This window comes from Leopardus geoffroyi, chromosome E3 (assembly GCF_018350155.1).
Source record: "Leopardus geoffroyi isolate Oge1 chromosome E3, O.geoffroyi_Oge1_pat1.0, whole genome shotgun sequence".
Classification (NCBI taxonomy): Eukaryota; Metazoa; Chordata; class Mammalia; order Carnivora; family Felidae; genus Leopardus; species Leopardus geoffroyi.
In genome coordinates this window covers 774,564-791,503 of record NC_059340.1, presented here as the reverse complement: position 1 = coordinate 791,503, position 16,940 = coordinate 774,564, and the positions used below count along the sequence as shown (strand labels likewise).

At 63.0% G+C, this 16,940-nt stretch overlaps 1 protein-coding gene and 1 long non-coding RNA gene across 3 annotated transcripts in view; both read left to right on the top strand.

Moving 5' to 3' along the window:
• Nucleotides 1-16,940, top strand: part of CE3H7orf50 (chromosome E3 C7orf50 homolog) — a 120,883-nt gene that overhangs the window by 97,164 nt on the left and 6,779 nt on the right. For both annotated transcript variants that reach the window (XM_045460723.1, XM_045460722.1), the window contains exon 3: nt 12,780-12,976. In XM_045460723.1, the coding sequence (XP_045316679.1) occupies nt 12,780-12,976 (197 nt within the window). The remainder of the gene's footprint in view (nt 1-12,779; nt 12,977-16,940) is intronic.
• LOC123589079 lies at nt 8,746-10,350 on the top strand. Its single transcript, XR_006708153.1, has 2 exons — nt 8,746-9,270; nt 9,393-10,350. It is a non-coding gene; the product is annotated as an uncharacterized LOC123589079 (long non-coding RNA).

Below are 16,940 nucleotides of genomic sequence, written 5' to 3'. Positions count from 1 at the left end.
AAATACACATGAAAAAAAAAAAGAACCAACCCAACTGTTTTCCAGGGCGGCTGTAGCAGTTCTGCGTTCCTACCAGCCGTGTGTGAGGTCCACGTGGGGCGCTGTCGCTGCTGGTTTGGGCTGCCCTCCTCGCCGGTGGGAGTGGAGCGGCCGCCTCCTGCTCCGATGCCTTGTCTGCCCTGATGCCCGGTGACGGCACGCACCGCGTCCCGTGCTTTGCCACCCATAGCCCTTGGGTGGCACGTCCCCGAGTTCTTCCCCATTTTCTAATTGGGTTGTCTGCTTACGTCGAGGACAGCTCTCCACCATTCCAGCGTCCTACAGAGTAGTCTCCCTGCTGGAAAATTCCTCCGTGGCCTGCCCGTTCATCCCTGTCCTCCGCCCACATAACCCCCAGCACCCACCGGTCTTTTATCATCTCCACAGTTTTGCCTTTTCCAGAACATCCTAGAGTTGGAGTCATTCAGCACGAAACCTTTTCAGACTGGCTTCCTTCACTCAGTAACACACACTGAAGGCTAGTCCCTGCCTCTTCGTGGCTCGACGGCTTCGTTTTCAGTGCCGAACGACACTCCTTTGCCTGGACGGTCCACGGTCTGTTTACGCACTCGCCTGCTAAAGAACATGGTTGTTTCCACACGTGGGCAGTTGTGAATAAAGCTGCCGTGAACGTCTGGGTGCAGGTGTCGGTGTGCGCGTGACTTCTCAGTTCCTTTCGGTAAGTAGCAAGGAGCAGGATGACTGGATCGCAGGGTGAGACTAGGCGCGTCTTGTCAGAAACGGCCAAACCGGCTCGCAAAGTGGCTGCACCGTGTCGCGTTGCCACGGGCGGGGCAGGAGATTCCCGCTGCTCCGTGTCCACGCTGGCGGCCACCGCGTCGTGGACCCTTCTGACAGGCGCGTGTGAGATAGGACGCCGAGTGCCTGCCACCTGTTCGTCTTCTGTGGTTCGAGGTTTGTTTTTTGCCTATGACCGTCCAGGACCGTTCGTTGAAGAGACTCCTTCCTCCAAGGAAGGACCTGTACACCTTTGCCAAAACTCAAAGTGCTAATGAGGTGGTTTGGGGTTCTCTGTTCTCTTCCGTTCACTCGTGCGCCTGTCCCTCCGTCGGTGCCACCCGGTCTTCATGGTGGCAGCTCTGTGACAATTGTGGAAATCGAATAGAGGGTCTCTTCTACTTTATCTTCCTTTTCCAAAATTGCTCCAAATATTCTTTTTCTAAATATCCCTTTTCTTTTCCGTGGAAATTTTAGGGTCCTCTCGTACACCTGCACGGAAAGTCTTGCTGGGGTTTTGCACCGAACCAGCGTCTCGTCTCGTGGAGAACAGACCTCTTCACTGTGCTGTGTTCGGTCCGTGAACACAGTAGGTCTGCATTTATTTAGACGTTCTCTGATTTCTTTTCGTCTGATTTCCTTTCCGGTTTTCAGCGCATAGATCCTGTATGCGTGTCACTGGGTTTACGACCTCGTGGGTTTTTTTGGAAGCGGTTGTAGGCGGCCCTGGATTTTGAGTTTGAGTTTCTGTGTGTTGACTGCCAAGTCACGGAAACACAGTTGACACACGCACATTGCTCTCGTCCTGCGATCTTGCCGAATTCATGAGTGCTTGGAGTTGTCTTGTGGGCTCCTTGGGCTTCGTGTGTTGGTCACCGTGCCGTCTGCAAATACAGACCGTTGTATTTCTTCTTTTCCAACCTGCATGCCTTTGATTCCCTTTTCCTGCTTCATCGTGCTGGCTAGAACTCACTAGCAGCGGCCAGAGGATCTCTGTGCCCTTTCCCTGGTCTTCTGGGGAAGGGAGGGACGCGGACGTCATTTATCAAGCGGGCAAGACTTCCCGCCACGAGTAGTTTCTTGAGGATTTAGATCACTGCTGTCATTTGAATTTTGTCAGACGCGTTTTCTGTGTCGGTTGATATGCTTGTGTGATACTTTTGCCTGTCGATACGGTGGCTTCTACGGATTGGGTCTTGGATGTTGAATCGGCCTTGCATCCCTCATTGAACAAGCCCCGCTCGGTTGTGAGGTACGATTCTTCTTATATGTTGCTGATTAGGGTCTTTGCACATACATTTGTGAGGGATCTGGGTCTGTAGTTTGCTGGTCCTGTACTGTTTTTGCCTGGTTTTGGTGTCAGGGCGGTGCTGGCTTTGTGGTCGTGCTGGGAAGTGATCCCTCCTCTCCCGTGTCGTGGGAGGAACCGGCGGCCTGGAGTTGGGTGACTCAGCGGTTAACAGAATTCCAGTGAAGCCCCACTCCCCTGGGCAGGAGACCCGGGGCTCCGCTTCGCAAGGCGCTGCCGTGCTGGGGGCGGGGGGGTGCCGGGCCACCCCGAAGGCCCTGGGCTGTACTTGGCTCGGCTGCCGCCCGATCGATCACGGCCGACAGCGGACCCTCTTTACCTGGGGCCTTACCCCCCCCACCCCCACCCCTCCGCCACACACAGTTTCTGTCCACGCCGGGCCTGTCCCCGGAGGCTAAGTGGGACGGAGGTGCCGGCGCGGGAGCTCTGTGGGCCGTGCCTGCCGGTGTCCGGGCCATGTCCTCACGCGGTGGAAGGGGTGACGGAGCTCTCTGGGTCTCTCTTGTGAAGGCACCGGTCCCATTCCCGAGGCTCTGCCCTCATGACCCGTGCACCTCCCCAGGGACCCACCCCCAACTACCATCACGCCAGGGATTAGGTTCGAACATACGAATTTGGGGGAAACGCCAACACTCGGTCTGTGGCTGCAGGCATTTTCGTCTGTTTTGTGCCCACAGCATAGCCCGCGATCAGAGTCAGAGGAGCCTTCGGTGTGAAGACGTTGCCCGACGACCCCTCCTCCTAACCAGGAGCCAAGTTTCGGGGGGGTGGGGTTGGGGGTGGAGTTCTGGGGTCCTTTGGGACGGGAGATCTGGGGCCAGGTGCTGCTCCTTCCACCAGCTGGGCCGTCCGCAAGGGTTCTCTGGCTGCACCAGGTCCCGTGCAGAACCAGGCGCGAGGACAGCGGCCCTGTGCCTGCTGCTGCTGCTGCTGCTGACGAGGCCCGGGGCCAGACAGCCACCAGGAGGCCGGACCTGGCAGCACCTGCTTGGGGTAGAGCTTCCACAGGCCCAGCGTCCGGGCCCAGCGTGAGGCCCGCGCGTGTGCCCCTGGGGGTCCAGAGCGCCTCACACAGGGCCTGGAAGGGACACTGTCGTGGGTAGGCAGCCCCCCCCCACCGAGCCCCAGGTTCCTTGCCTCTGAAGTGTGGGGACAGGGTGGCCAGGAGGGAGAGACGAGTGGAGGGCACGAAGGCACCCTCTCAGCCACGCGGCCCTGCGTGTGGTGCATCCAGCGGCACCGCCCTCCCTGCTGCCAGACCGGCTCCCGCCCCTTCCCACTCAGGTCTCCCAGGGCTGCTCTGGAGTCACCGGAAGCAGACTGGTGTGAAGAAAGCCATCAATCGGAGGGCCTGAAGGCTGTGTAGTGACGCCGGAATGCCCTAGAAAATCAGCACGTGGGTCCTCTGGGACTCAGAAGTCCCACAACGGCAGTCTTGGAAACTTTTTAAAAACCATTTCCGGGTTTCCTTACCTGTAAAGTGGGGGTGCTGATGCCTGCATCCCAGGGATGAAGCAAGACAGCACAGGTGGGAGACATCTGGCACAGAGGCTGCGGTCTCCGGTGGGCGGGGCTCCTCCCTGCCCTCCCCTCCCCTGCATCCGTCCAGCTGTGGCCCAGGCTCCTGCCATGCCCGTGTGCCTGCCCCCGTTGCCCCTGTGGAGCAGCCGCGGTCGCGGTGACAGACGGGGAAAGCACAGAAAGGTTCCAACTTGGCTCCCGAGCCCTGGGGGTCCCTCTCGGGCTGGGAAGCTGGCACGGCGACACCCGCCAGCCAGCACGCAGCGGGCCAGTGAAGGGTCCGCAGCCGGAGTACAGAGCGTCCTGGGACGCCTGGCCCCCGACCTTTGCCGGACAGGGGGGCCAGAAGCCCTCCCCTCCCCCAGCAGCCCTGCCGCAGAGCCTCCTACAGGCCCTGGGGTGGACTGGGCTCCCAGCTGCCGCGTGTGGTTTCCTCTTGTACCCGAAGATTCACCTGCAGTCTCACTGGAGGGAGTGCAAGCTGGAGAAGAAACGTAGGGTGTTCACATGGTGAGGGCAAGACTTTGTGACTCATTTGTTCAGCAGGCCTCGGTCGAACACTGCTGTGTTGCTGGGCAGTGTCCGTGGGGTGTGAGCAGACACAGCCCGACCCTCTTGGAGCTCACGGTGCTGGGGGGGGCCGTGCTGTTGGGAGGGTGCTCAGTAGGTGAAGCAGAGGTTTCCCTGACTCTGAGGATGATGGGGGAGCTAGTTGAGAGGCTCCAGGCTAAGAGAAGAGCGTGTGCAAAGGCCCTGGGGAGGAGACAGCAGCCCCGGTACACAGAGCCCAAGGGTGGGAATGAGGCCAGCCCCGGGGGAGGGGGGGCGGGTAACCAGAGTCTGCCAGGGGGGCGTGGGTCCATGTGATGGGCAGAGAAACGGGGAGCACTTGGGGGCGCTGCAGCTGTGGTTTTCCTCCTCCCCTGTCCGGGCCGGGGCAGGGCCTGTTAACAGGCAGGCCTCCAGGCGAGGGCCCTGTGGCTGCCACCTGGTGGTGCGGCGGGCACCGACAAGTCGTCCCGAGTCTCCATTCCCGCTCGCGACAACCTCCTTCCACCGGGAGCCTGCGTGGGCCGCGCCTCGCGTCTCCCGCCTGCTTCGCAGACCCGGCTGGGGCTGGGGTCCGCGCCCACGTGCAGGCCCCGGGGCCCCGCCCACACCCCGAGCGCCCCCGCGCCTGCGTCACCGCCGGCCGGCTGGATCCGGTTCCAGCCGAGCCGGGCCGGCGTGACATGCGCAGTGCGCGGGCGCTGCGGCCGGGCTGCCCGGGGCCCGCTGGCGGCCCGAGACGCGGAGGTCAGTGTGCCGAGCCCGGGATCGGGGCCCGGGGAGGGGGTGGGGGGACCCGCCCTGCACGAGCGCGCCCGCGCGGAGGGCCGGGCGTGTCCCGGTGGGGGTGCTGCGGAAGCCCGGGGCCGGGAAGATCCCGGCTCCGGTAAGACGGCTCACCCTGCGGGTGGGGCGCCCTTCCCCCTCGGGTCGGGCGCGGGTGGGCCCCCGCCCCCGCCGAGGTTACCTCGTCGAGGCGGGGGGGGGGGGGGGGGTGGGGGGGGTGGCGCGGAGCGCCCTGCTTCCCAGCCTTGACGTCCTGCACGGTGAGGATGGGGCCCGAGTTGGGTCCTGCACCCGGGGGTGGGGGGGGTCGTGGGGTTGGGCCCGAGCTATGTGCTGCACCAGGGGGAGGTCGTGGAGACTCTGAGCTGTGTCCTGCACCGGGAGGGGAGGTTATGGGGGCTTCCGAGCCGTGTCCCGCACCAGGGGGAGGTCGGGGGGGGGGGGGGCGGGCTGGGAACGGTGCCCTGTGCCAGAGAGGAGGGGCCCCGAGCTGTGTCCTAAACTAGGGAGGAGGGCTTGAGGGGGCCTCCAGCTGTGCGCCCTTAACAGCTCTTCCTTGGGGAAGGTCTCTGGGGCTCGCAGCCCCTCCGATTGCTGGTTCAGAATCCCGGATTCTAGTCTCATCCCCGGGCCGTGTGACGACACGCGAGTTCCCTGCCTCTCCAGCCTGTTTCTCTGCAAAACCGGGGAGTGGACTAAACCTTGTCCTTGTTGTGCACCTGGGGACTGGTCTGTCCTTGCTCTCTCCACTCCTGGGACGGGTGTTGTCCTTTGCTTGGGACAGATAGCCCAAGGCGACATTATCTTCGCAAGTCCCACCCACACGTGGCACATCATCATTGTTGGGGGGGTGGGGAGGGCCTGCAGGGGTATCACCATTTTGCTTGTGAAGGTCTCTGGCTTTGACACATTATTTGGCAATGTGAATTTTCACGGTGCATGCTCGGGAATTCTGGCAAGGCGAGAAGAAGCTAACCCATGGTTTCCGTATGCTAGCTGTGGAATTATTTTGGAAATTATATTTAACAATGGATGGAGTTGATTTAATCATGTGCTGTGTTCATCCCGTGCAGCGTTTGTTTTGATGTTGCTGGTTCATTTTGGAGCCAATGAGGTGGTGGTGTCAATTTCTCCCCATAGCTCAGACCGTTTGCAGATCTTGCACAGCCTACAGGGCCCGGAAGGCAAGGGATCCCCGAGCTGAGGCTATAGTCATGTTCGCCACCCAAAGGCAAGGGCGTTTCCGCTTCCTCGGCACAAAAGCCCCTGAGGAAGAATGCAGCCCACAGACCGCGGCTGAAAAGGCAGGAAAACCTATTGGAACATCTTGTGCGGAACCGGCGGCCTCTCTGCGGGCTTCGCACAGGAGAGCCTGTGTTCTGGGCCTGCTCCCAGCGCCCTGGCCCATGAACTCGGGTGGCACAGAGCTGTCTCTAGGGGTTTCTACTGGGCTTTCGTTATTAGGAATCTGATTTCTGTTAGTGTGGCGAGTTCAGCACTGCCGGGTCAGGAACGAGCGTCTGCTGACTTCTTGGAAGTTGTCCAGAAGCATGTTTTTTGTGCGTTAAACGCTATTTTTAGACCCATTTACGATTCCTGTACTTCGTTTTCCCCCTGGCTCTGCCCGTTTTGGCCATCAACCTGCCGGAATGGCACTTCCAGATTAAATTGAAAGTGCACCCTTCAATTTCTGGCCAGTCACACGTTTCCGGAAACGAGAGGAAGGCAGATTCAGAGTTTACTAGGAAGGGGGTGGGCGTGGCTGGGGGGGCGGGCTCAGCGGCCTGCCGTGAACACAGGCGTGACTGTGCACGTGACCTTTGCCGTCAGATCTGGCATCCGTGCCTGGAAGCCATAACTGTGACATTCCACGGTTGGGCTGTTGACCGCACAATGCCGCTGGATTCCACGCCTTGCTGGCCTGCTGGTAATGGAGGAAAAGTTTACTGAGTCTAGATCGTTAGACCCCGCCGGTGGGCAGTCCTTCTCGGAAGTGACAGAGCTCGCACAGGGGGAGCCCGCCAGGGCCTGTGCCTTCCCCCCACCCCCGATGTAGGCAAAGTCACCCCAAGGCAGTGAGGGCTGGCAGCAGGGACGTGGTGCCCTTGGGGTCTGCAGTCCAGGAAGACCCACCTTGGAGTTAGGAGACCCCGTGGGTCCCTACCTCTGGCGAGCAGGTAACCGTTTCCCTTTCTAGCGGTGGAGGCTACGCCTTGGCGTGTGGCTGTGAGGTGCTGGGGGTGTGCCTCGCCCAGCACCGCGTCCTGGGTCTGGCTGACGGAGGCCTCCAAAGGAGGGGCCCTCACAGCCTCTCTGGGGACCCCGCCTGCCCTCAAAGGCCTTCAGAGCTTGTGTGGCAGACCAGGTAAACCCCCTCGGCTCAGCAGGGCGTCTCCAGAAGTGGAAACTAGAGTGCGGGGCTGCTTCCTAGCTCTGTTCTCAGCGGACTCAACGGTCTTCCTGTCCCCATGCGTCCTTTTGCATGTGCCCTGTCATCTCAGACCTAAGACCTCAGGGCCCTGGACACTGTCTGTCCCCGAGCCTCTCCCGGCCTGTGCGGACACCCACGTTTGACATCTGAGCGCGTGTCCTGGGAATTGTGCCAAAACCAAGTCCGCTCCTGCCCTGGCCTCCCCCGTCTGCCCCTGGAGCTGGCGTCCTCCTAGTCCCCGTCCCCTTCTCCCACAGCCCTTGTCAGCTCAGCCTCCTCGCACCTCTCCTGTCTTCTGCCAGTGTCCACGGGCTCGGGGCAGGGCCGCGGCCACAGCTCATCCTGTTCACACCTTGTTCCCTGTGCCCCTGGAGCTCCTCGAGAGCAGGGCTGCTCTTCACCTGTGTCCCCTGAGGCGCCTGCGCTCTGCCCTGGATGATGGTCCCAGATGGTGCCCGTGGAGCCGGCGCTGAGCCTGACCGGGTTGTACCCCGAACCTCCCCCCACACCTGCCAGGGGGAAGGGGTCACCGATGTCTGCCAGGTAGCTGTCCCCATCAGTCACTCAGCCCCACGGGCACCACCTGCACACGTCCCTCCGGGAAAGGACCCTGGGCGATTTCTCCACCCCCCTCCCTCCCCCAAAAGTCTAGCCCGTATGCTCTTTCTGTCTGTCCCCGTGCCTACCTCCACTCAAGAGCGGGCCCTCCCAGGACATGGCTGGACATGCTGATTTTGGGTGAACGGACAGGCCAGCTGTGCAAGGGTAAATGTGCCCTAAAAAAAAAGTCCTCACAGGGTCAGGGGACTTTGTCTCCAGAAAAATCTGGTCCTCGTCTCGGGGCTGGAGGTTCCCTGTGTCACCAGCTGAACCCAGAGCCCCGTAGGACACCCACAGTGTCACATTGCAGGCAGGAGGCTGGGCCATGTGACTCACCCTGGCTTTGCCAGTGTGGCGGGGGGGGGTGCCAGGGGGGCTTCTCGCTGGCTCGAGATCACCCTGTCCCCAAAGGAGGTTGGTCCCCGCACAGCCCTGCGACAGATGTGGCATCCTGACTCTGTCCCGGGCTGAAGCTGTGAGGGACCAAAGAGAGGTTTTGTGGGGCTGGTCCTCTCCAGCCTTCCTGCAGCCCCCTGGCGCTGTACCTGTATCGGCCTCTCACAAACTTCACATTCCGCCCACACTGCAAACTCCTGTTTGTATCCTGGGGTTCAAAGAAGCAAGTGGGGGCGCCCAGGTGGCTCAGTCGGTTGGGCGTCTGACTTCGGCCCAGGTCATGATCTCACGGTTCGTGGGTTTGAGTCCCGCATCGGGGGGGGGGGGGGGGGGGGTTCTGTGTCTCCCTCTCTCTCTGCCCCTCCCCCGCTCGGGCTGCGCCCGTGTCTCTCTCTGTCTCTCCCTCTTTCTCTCCCTCTTTCCTCTCTTTCTCTCAGAAGTAAATATTAAAAAGAAAGCCGCAACAGCAGGAGTAAAAACCGAGTCTCCTAGTGCTGAAACACAGGCTGGCCGCCCAGTGCTCTCCACCTCTGCTGGCGTCCTGGCTCTGGGGAGTCTGGTGCGCAGGGCCTGTGCTAGCAAGGGGGGTGGCGCCACGGCCCTGGAAGCCGGGACTGGGCGGCGGGTCCCACCGACAGCCCAGGCCATGGCTCTGAAGAATGCCCGTATGGGAGAGCCTCTGCAGAGCACTGGCCTGTCCCCCAAGGGCCACTGTCCCTGCCCACCTCCCACCTGTGACCGTCTGTGGACCAGACTTGACCCCTCCAGTTCCTCATTTCTGGCAACCAAGGAGGTCACCTCCACTGGGATCCTGGAGTCTGTTCCTTAACGTGTGTCCCTGGGTGTGTGTTTCTGGGAGGAGGGTCCGGCGGTTTTCATCACGTCCGTCCTCCAAGGCCAGGTGGGTTTAGGTGGCGAGAGCCGGGTGGGGAAGGAGCCTGGCTGTCCCCGGGGTCGTGGGGGACCTGCGGGCCTGGGCAGGCGGGCTCAGGTTGCAGTTGTGTTTTTCAGCCTGACTTACAGACCCAGGGAGTTTGAACCTGGATTAAGGAAACACTATTTGCATGGTCTCTCCCGACTTTTGGCATTTCCGCTGTGAATGTTGGCAGGCCACGGTGGCATTGGCGGGATGTGTGGAGGGCACGGGCACTTTCCTGGCACGTGACGGCTGGAGACCGCTCCCGGCGTCACCTGTCCTCGGCTCCCCTGCCCGGTTGCACGACAGACCCGCACGGATGGGTTCGTGTGGTGTCGACGGTCTTTTGATGAAGGGTTCCGTTTGTGCCCCGCGTGTCCTGTGTGTTCCGTTTCCTGCATTTAAAAGCCTTCTGAGAGGGGTGTCCAGGCCCCGCTACGTTGCGCAGGACCCTGCACCCAGGAGCTGTGCCCCGCCAGGAGCCCTGCCGCCCTGAACAGCCGCTCTGACAGCCGCTCTCCCTGTCCTCCAGGAGCTCACTTACATCCGGCCGTGAGCTCCTCGAGGCCAGAGCCCGCGTCTGCCTCCACTCAGCGCCAGCCCGAGACTCCCGGAGGGCGTCGTGCCCACCACCACACGCACCTGGAGACTCGGCTGTGTTCCAGGAGCAGCTTCCAGAATTGTCCGCACGCACCTTTTCTGAAATCGTTCTCATTTTAATCGGGACGCTGCAAGCAAAACGAAAGGGGGAAATTGTTTCATTCTCGCGGGCGCGAGGGGGTAGCTGTCGCTCACGTGTTACTTTAGCCGGGGGTTTTGGGGTGGTGGGAGGGGTTGGGGAAATTAGGCTTTGAAGGATCTGACAGCTCGTACCTGCACGTTCCGTATCCTTCACTGTCACTTGAATCTGCTGCTGTCGCTGTGGGTTTCCGATCGTTGAAAGGGTTCTAGGTCTGTCTGCAGACGGTGCCATGGAACGTGGACAGAGGCCACGTGGGGGTCTGCGATGCCTCTGATGACTGTACCCGCGTCTTGTTTGAGAATAAAACATTTCTTTAAAACGTTGTAGGAAACGCTCTTTTTTGTTCTGCGTTGTTAGATAAGGAAAATTGTGCTACCGTGTGATACCTGGTAGTAAGTCTGATTGAGGTGTACTTTTGAACTAGAGCGAAATTTCTGAAGGTGCCCCAGCCAGACGCATGGGCTTCCTGCCCACCTGTTTCCTAGGTTCAGAACCAGAAGGAAGTGGGGCCTTCCTGGTGGGGAGGCCTGTGAGCCTGCTGCCGTTTTCTGGACCCGACTCTGGAGTCCCTTCTGTCCCCCAAGCTCCGGGCCACGAAGCAGTTGACGTCAGGGGGCCTGGACTCCAGGGGGGCGGATCCCACCGTGACCCTGGGGAGCACCCAGCTGCGGGGAGCACCGGTTAGACTGTTGTGGACAGTTTACGGAGAGACTACTGTGGCTAAAGATCCTCGCCCCCGGGGGCCACACAGATGTGGCTCGGGCAGGGCTCTGCCCACCATCCATAAACCAAGGACCAAGCAGAGACTGTCCCTCCCCTGGGGGCCAGCCCTTCGGGGGCAGCGCCGTGTGGGCGCGCCTAGGGTGCGTCCGTAGACGCCACGCACAAACTCCAGGCGGGGTTTTGTCGTCTGAGGTGCCCTGACCTCACGGCCCTGGGCCCCTTGCCACAGCAGCACCCTGCCGCCACCCGATAGCACTTCCTACGTGAACGGATAACCGGACCGCAGACTGTCGCCTGACGCTTGTCTCGATGCTTCTTAAAACCGTTTGGTCTGGTTCTGTGGGGGGGAACAGAGGGCCTGCCCTCTCCCCGCCCCCAGCCCCTGCTCACGTGCTGCGACTCCCGGCTCTGGTCCCAGCTCTGCCTCCTTCGCCTTCCGGACGAGCGTCCAGACCTTACAAGCGGCTTGGCTTTCCCTGAGCGCTCCTGGGGTGTCGTGACCTCTGCCTCCACCCCCTGGAAGAGCAGGGCCCAGGTGGGCCGGTCTGCACCCCGCTTCTCCTCAGAGGCCACCAGCAGGCCCCCTGGGACCCGGGATGAAACAGGCAGGAAGGGCGTCTTGCACCCGCCCATCCTGCTTGGAGCACAGGCCGCACGGAAGTGGTCTCGAGAAACACTGGGTTTATTGCAGTTTTGGCCTCTTTCCTAGGCCGGCCCCGAGGCCACGTCTTCAGTCAAGGTGGAGACCCCAGGAGGGCACCGGGCCTGCCCTCCTGCCTCCCATCATGGTGTCACCACTGCTCCCCTGGACCTCAGGAAACCCTCAGAAATCCCGATGGCCTCGGGCAACTAGGCTTGCAGGCAGGGGACATGTGCCGCCCCAGGGCTGTGTCTGTCCAGAGACTCCCTCTGGAAGCACCCCCTGGGCTGGCAGCCTGTGAGCCCCGTGTGAGAGGAGCCGTGCGTGTGTGTGCACATGCGTGTACGTGGTGTCAGGGCTGCTGGAGCCTCCCTGGGGCAGCCTGGAGGCCCCACTGCTGGTTTTAAAGGAGGCAGAGTGGGGAGCTGGAGAGAGAGCGTCTCTTTTGTTTTAGAAGATTCCGGAAAGATCTGGCGTTGAGTGGGAACACAAAGGTTGTCAAGGCACTGGCACTTTGTAAGCTGGCCTCTGGGAAGGCGAGAGGGGAGGGGAGGGGAGGGGAGGGGGAGGTCTGCAAACGCTGGATGTGCCTGGGGTAGCCTTTGCCCTTCCGGAGGCCTTGGGGCAGTGGCCTGGTCCCAGGCCAGAGGCGGAGTGACCAGTGCTCGTGTGCCAGGTTTTCCACGAAAGGGGACGTGTGTGCAGGTCCTGGGGTCATGATCCCCCGCCCCGTTGAAAGCCTGGTTTGGTTTGATATGGGGAGCGGGTTGGGGCTGTACTGCTGGGCGCAAGGTATCTGGGAAAATAGGGGTGTCAGGAGGCCGCGGCCCTATCAGGGGAGAGCGAGAGGCCGGCAGCCTGCGTCCACCAACTGCTTAGCTGCCGGGGGAGGCACCCAGGCCTTCCTCGGGAGGGGTTCCTAAGTGGAAAGGACTCTGTGGGTACCCCGCCCCCCAACCTTGGGCAGTATGCTCTCAGCCCTGCCTCAGTGCACCTGGTCTGCGGGCAGCCTGGGGGCAGCAGACAGTGGGGGCAGCAGCAGGGCTGGGGGGCTGGGGAGAGGGAAAGGAGGAGGGCCAGGTCTTCTGCAAAGCTGTGGGGGGATGGGGCTCTCCTCTCCGCCCAGAAATCCTTGTCCCCAGTGCGTGAGCACAGGTGCAGGGTCAGGAGAGAGGGAGAGAGGTCCGAGGTCAGTGAGCTTTGACACGTGCTGGGGTGAGATAGTGACACCCGGCCCTTCCCCGCAGGACTTGTCACCAGGCGCTGGGTCTCCTGGGTCCCTGGGAGGGCAAGACTTTGAGCAGCCCCTTCCCCAGGTACTGGGGGTGAGGGAGGGGGTCCAGGGAGCTGAGGGGCACCCTTCCAGGCTGGTTTTCCCTTGCCTTTCAGGGAGGAGCCGCCTGGGGCGCCGAACACGACACGGCCCTCAAGCTGCCTGAGCTGACCCCAGAGGAGAAGAGGGTCCTGGAGAGGAAGCTGAAAAAGGAGCGGAGGAAAGAGGAGAGGAAGCAGCTTCGGAAGGATGCAGTCCCGAGCGTGCCGGCCAAGCCCTCCGGGGCCCAGCTGGCCCTGGACTACCTCCGTGGGTAAGGCGACCCTCTCACGCAGGGCCTGGCCGGGTCCGGAGGGTCTCTGGTGTACCAGGAGGGACGGGGGCTCAGGTGAGCTGCTCCAAATCTGGCTCTTGGGGCCAGTGGTGTCCCCGCAGCCTGGGACCTGCCCTGGTGGGCGTCACCACAGAACCACCACCCCCAGTGCCCACTCGAGCCCTCGGGGTGCCTGGCAGACCCTGGTTTACCGTGTTCCCACGGCAGGCAGAGCCTGGCATTTGCCAACAGCTCTGTGCAAGCCTCTCTAGGAGCTCCTGGAAAAGCCAGGCCCCAGTGAAATCGCTGGCTTCTGTTGGCAGAGGAACCTGCGGGGAAGTAAAGTCACGGGTTCCAGCAGCCTCCCCCCGCCCCCGCCGCCCACAATGGTTTTCCTCCTCCGGAAGTGGGGTCCGTCCAGTGGCATCAGCGGCCAGCACCAAGACGGGTTTCCCTGGGGAGACCCAGCTCGGACGCACGCATCTGTGCGTTGATCGTGGGGAGCGGTGTATGCGCAGCCGCCCCGGCCGCCGCCGAACTCCTTTGACTCCAACAGCTGCCCCTGCTCCCTGCACTCACTCCCCATTCCCCTCAGACCGCCCCGCCCGCCTCCACCCAAGCCCTCGTCCACCCTGTGTCTCTGTGGGCGCGTCGATTCCGGACGATTGTGCACGTGGGAGTCACGCACAGCGTGGCCTTTTGTGAAGCGCTTCCTTCGCTCGGCGAAACGTTTGAGGCCCACCCACGTTGCAGCACGTGTCAGGCGTCCCTTTCTCTTTACGGCCAGATACCACGCACTGCACGCATACGCCACGTCTCGTTTATCCGCTCACCCGCTCGTGGGCATTCGGGTTGTTTCGGGCGCGGGGCCGTTGTGGCTGATGCTGTGGTGCGTGTCCGCGTACGGGATCTTGTGGGGACATGTCTTCCTCGGTCTCGGGCACAGCCTCGAGGGGGATTACCAGGGACCCCGTTGTTGCAGGAGCTGCAGACCTGCCCACGGCGGCTGCGCCACGTTAACGGCCCCACTGGCAAGGGCCCCGACTTCCGCCCGTCCGCGCCCGCCCTCACTGATGACAGCGACGCGGGTGGGTGTGGGGCGGTGTCTCGCTGTGTTCCTCGTTTGCATCCTGTACGTGTTAAACCAAAGATGCCGATAACCCAGGGGGCTGCCGAGCGGCACCCTCTTGGCTCCTCCCCGGAGGGGTCCCTGGAAGGGCTCAGCCAGGAAGGCGAGTGCCCCCGGTCCCAGCTCCGTGACTCCACCTGCTGGCCCCGGGCGTGGCTGCGTTGGGGGCAGGAATCCAGCACACCAGCTGGCTGGCCTCCTCAGGGCAGAGAACTGAGGGTCCCGCAGCCTGGCCCCGGTGAGGAGGACCCTGTCCACTGGTCCCCGTCCCCAGCCTTAGGGATGTGTAATTCTGAGCGACGTGGGACCCTGGGGCCTCTGCACTCTTGGCTGCTGGGCACAGTGGACGGGGCTGGAACCAGCACCCCTTAAGGAGTCCAGCCCCCAGTGTTGGTGTCACCTGGGCACACGCTCCCACACATCCCAGTGAAGAGAGAGCTGGGTCTGGGGTCTGGGGTGTGGCTGGGGAATCTGCATGTGCTGGGACCAGGTCTCTGGCTCAGCTCTCCCGGCCTCCCTCCCTAAAGTCAGCAGGGGTGCAGGGGCATCGCCAGCCCCCGTAGCCCTGGCAGAGGCTGGATTGGCCCTGCTGCGTGTCATGGGTCTAGAGGAGTGAGCCCTGCAGGGACCACACACAGCAGCAGCTTGAGAATGCCGGGGGCTGCCTGGTGCAGGGGCTCAGCACTGTCCGTGCAGCCCTGTTCTCTGAGGTCAGAGCTGAAGGCCGTCCCCGGTTGGTGGCCAGAGAGGGCAGGAGCGCGTGGGTGGGGGCCCGCTGGGACTTGAGGACAGATGCCTGCTGCTCCCTCCGCTGGCGTGCGGGTGTGGGGTCCCCGGTTCAGTTGGGCTGTCAGCACGGCGTGGGGCACCAGCCTTGGGGATGGCAGGGCCTGGGCTGGAGCCAGCCTGCTGCTTGTCAGTGTGGGTCCTCAAGCGAGAGAGTCGTCCTCTGTGGTCTCGGCTGTCAGCCTGAGAGCCCACGCGTGTTTCTGTGAGCGCGCACGGGTCACGGCTGGACCCAGGAGGCCGCGGGGCCGGGGCTGGACAGAGGAGCGGGGGGACAGGCCAGCCACAGAGTGGACCTCAGGCTGTGTCACGGGCGCAGAGCCCGCCTGGGGTGGGCGGGAGTGAGGACAGGCTAGAGGCCTGCGGGCGCTCTTCGCGTAGACCCCGTGTGGACGTCAAGAGGCCGGGCTGCGGACCCGGTCTTCACTCCCGAGGCCACGCCCCCCGCCGCGGCGTGGACTGCCCAGCTCCCTGGGGTTCACCCACCGGGGGCCTGTCCTGTCCAGACTGCCCCATTACCTAGAGGCCGGCCCGGGACGCCATCCATGTTGTGGTAGGCCGCCTGTCCTCTGCCGTCTGGGCCTCGAGTCCAGCCTCGCCTCCAGCACGCGCGGGCTCCTGTGGCCGCCTGGCGTCCCCGTGCCTGGCAACTGTAGGTCTTGTGTGGCGGGAGCTGCACCCCATGCGTGTGCTTGGAATGGTAGCGGTGGTCTCTGGGCCCGCGGGAGCCCCGAGGGCAACCTGGCCCCTGTGGGATGTCAAACCCAGAGCCGAGGCAGCCAGCATGCTCTCCCCTGAGACCCCACACCAACCCCTCGCCGGGCTGGGGGCAGGGAGACGGACTCTGGCTGTTTCTTCCCTCTTCCACCGGGGCCCCTCCCGCCAGCTGAGCCAGACACGGCAGCTCCTCCCTCACGGGATGTCCTGTCCTGCTGGGCGCCCGGCCCCCAGCCCTATCCCCAGCGCAGGCCGGGACTCGATCAGGTGCTGCGTAAGCGGGGGTCAGCGGGGCACGCGGCCTCAGTGACTCAGGGCCTGCCTTCCCGGGACGAGAGGCTGCTGGGCCCCATCCCTCATTTACGCCCGGGGCCTGGGCCGGCCAGCCGATTCCAGCTTCCCGTGAGCTGAGAGATTTCTGCCGTGCAGACCGGGCCGTACGAAATCCGCGAGTTGTCTGATTGCTGCGAGAGCACGGGCTGCTCTAGGCCACGATGGCACTGCCGGCTGGAACGTGGGGGTTGACACGTGTGAGGCCTGGGGCCGGGTTCTTAGGGTTTCCCTGAAGACCGCGGCCTTGGGGACAGGTTGGTGGAGATAGAGACACATTCACCGGCTCAGGGGCTCCAGAACCTGCCCGATGTTGGGGCTCAGGCGGGGCCCGTGGGACACACGTGTCTCTGGGTGGCCGTGGGCCGGGGGCCTGTACAGCAGCTGCACGTGCTTCTGCCCGTCTGGGTGTTGAAGCGGCCTTCACCCATGACCTCACGGAGCCACGTTCTCTGGGAGCCACTGACGACTCCGTACCCCCTCGAGAGGGTGGGGCTCAGCCCTTACCACCAGGGAGCCCACCCGGCGCGGGGTCCCCGCTCCCTCCCTGTGGACCCTGGTCTCTCAGATTCTCTATCCCCACGGGTCCCGCCTCTCAGGGAGGCGTCTCTGAGACGGAGCAGGAGCCTGGAGAGGCGGGCTGGCTTGCCCATGTCTGTCATCCCCAACTTCGCTCCTGTGTCCTCGTCGTCCTGGTCTGGGGGCCTCCTCTCTGCCTGTCGTGGTCTAGGGGCTTGGGGCTCCCAGCCAGTGCCCCTTGCTTCCTTTGGGCCCACACGGCAGATCTGAAGCCGCCGTAACACTGTCTGGGGGTTCAGGTGACCACAAGGGGGGTTGAGCCTAAGCTAGACCAGAGCCCTGGCTCGGGTCAGGCACACAGCCCGTCCGTGTTGTCGATGCCGTGGCCATGGCAGCCAGGTCCGTGGAGCCCCAGGTCCCAGGCAGTGGAGCTCGGCACCTCCACACCCTCCGTCGGCCCAGGATGGACCCCACAGACCCTGG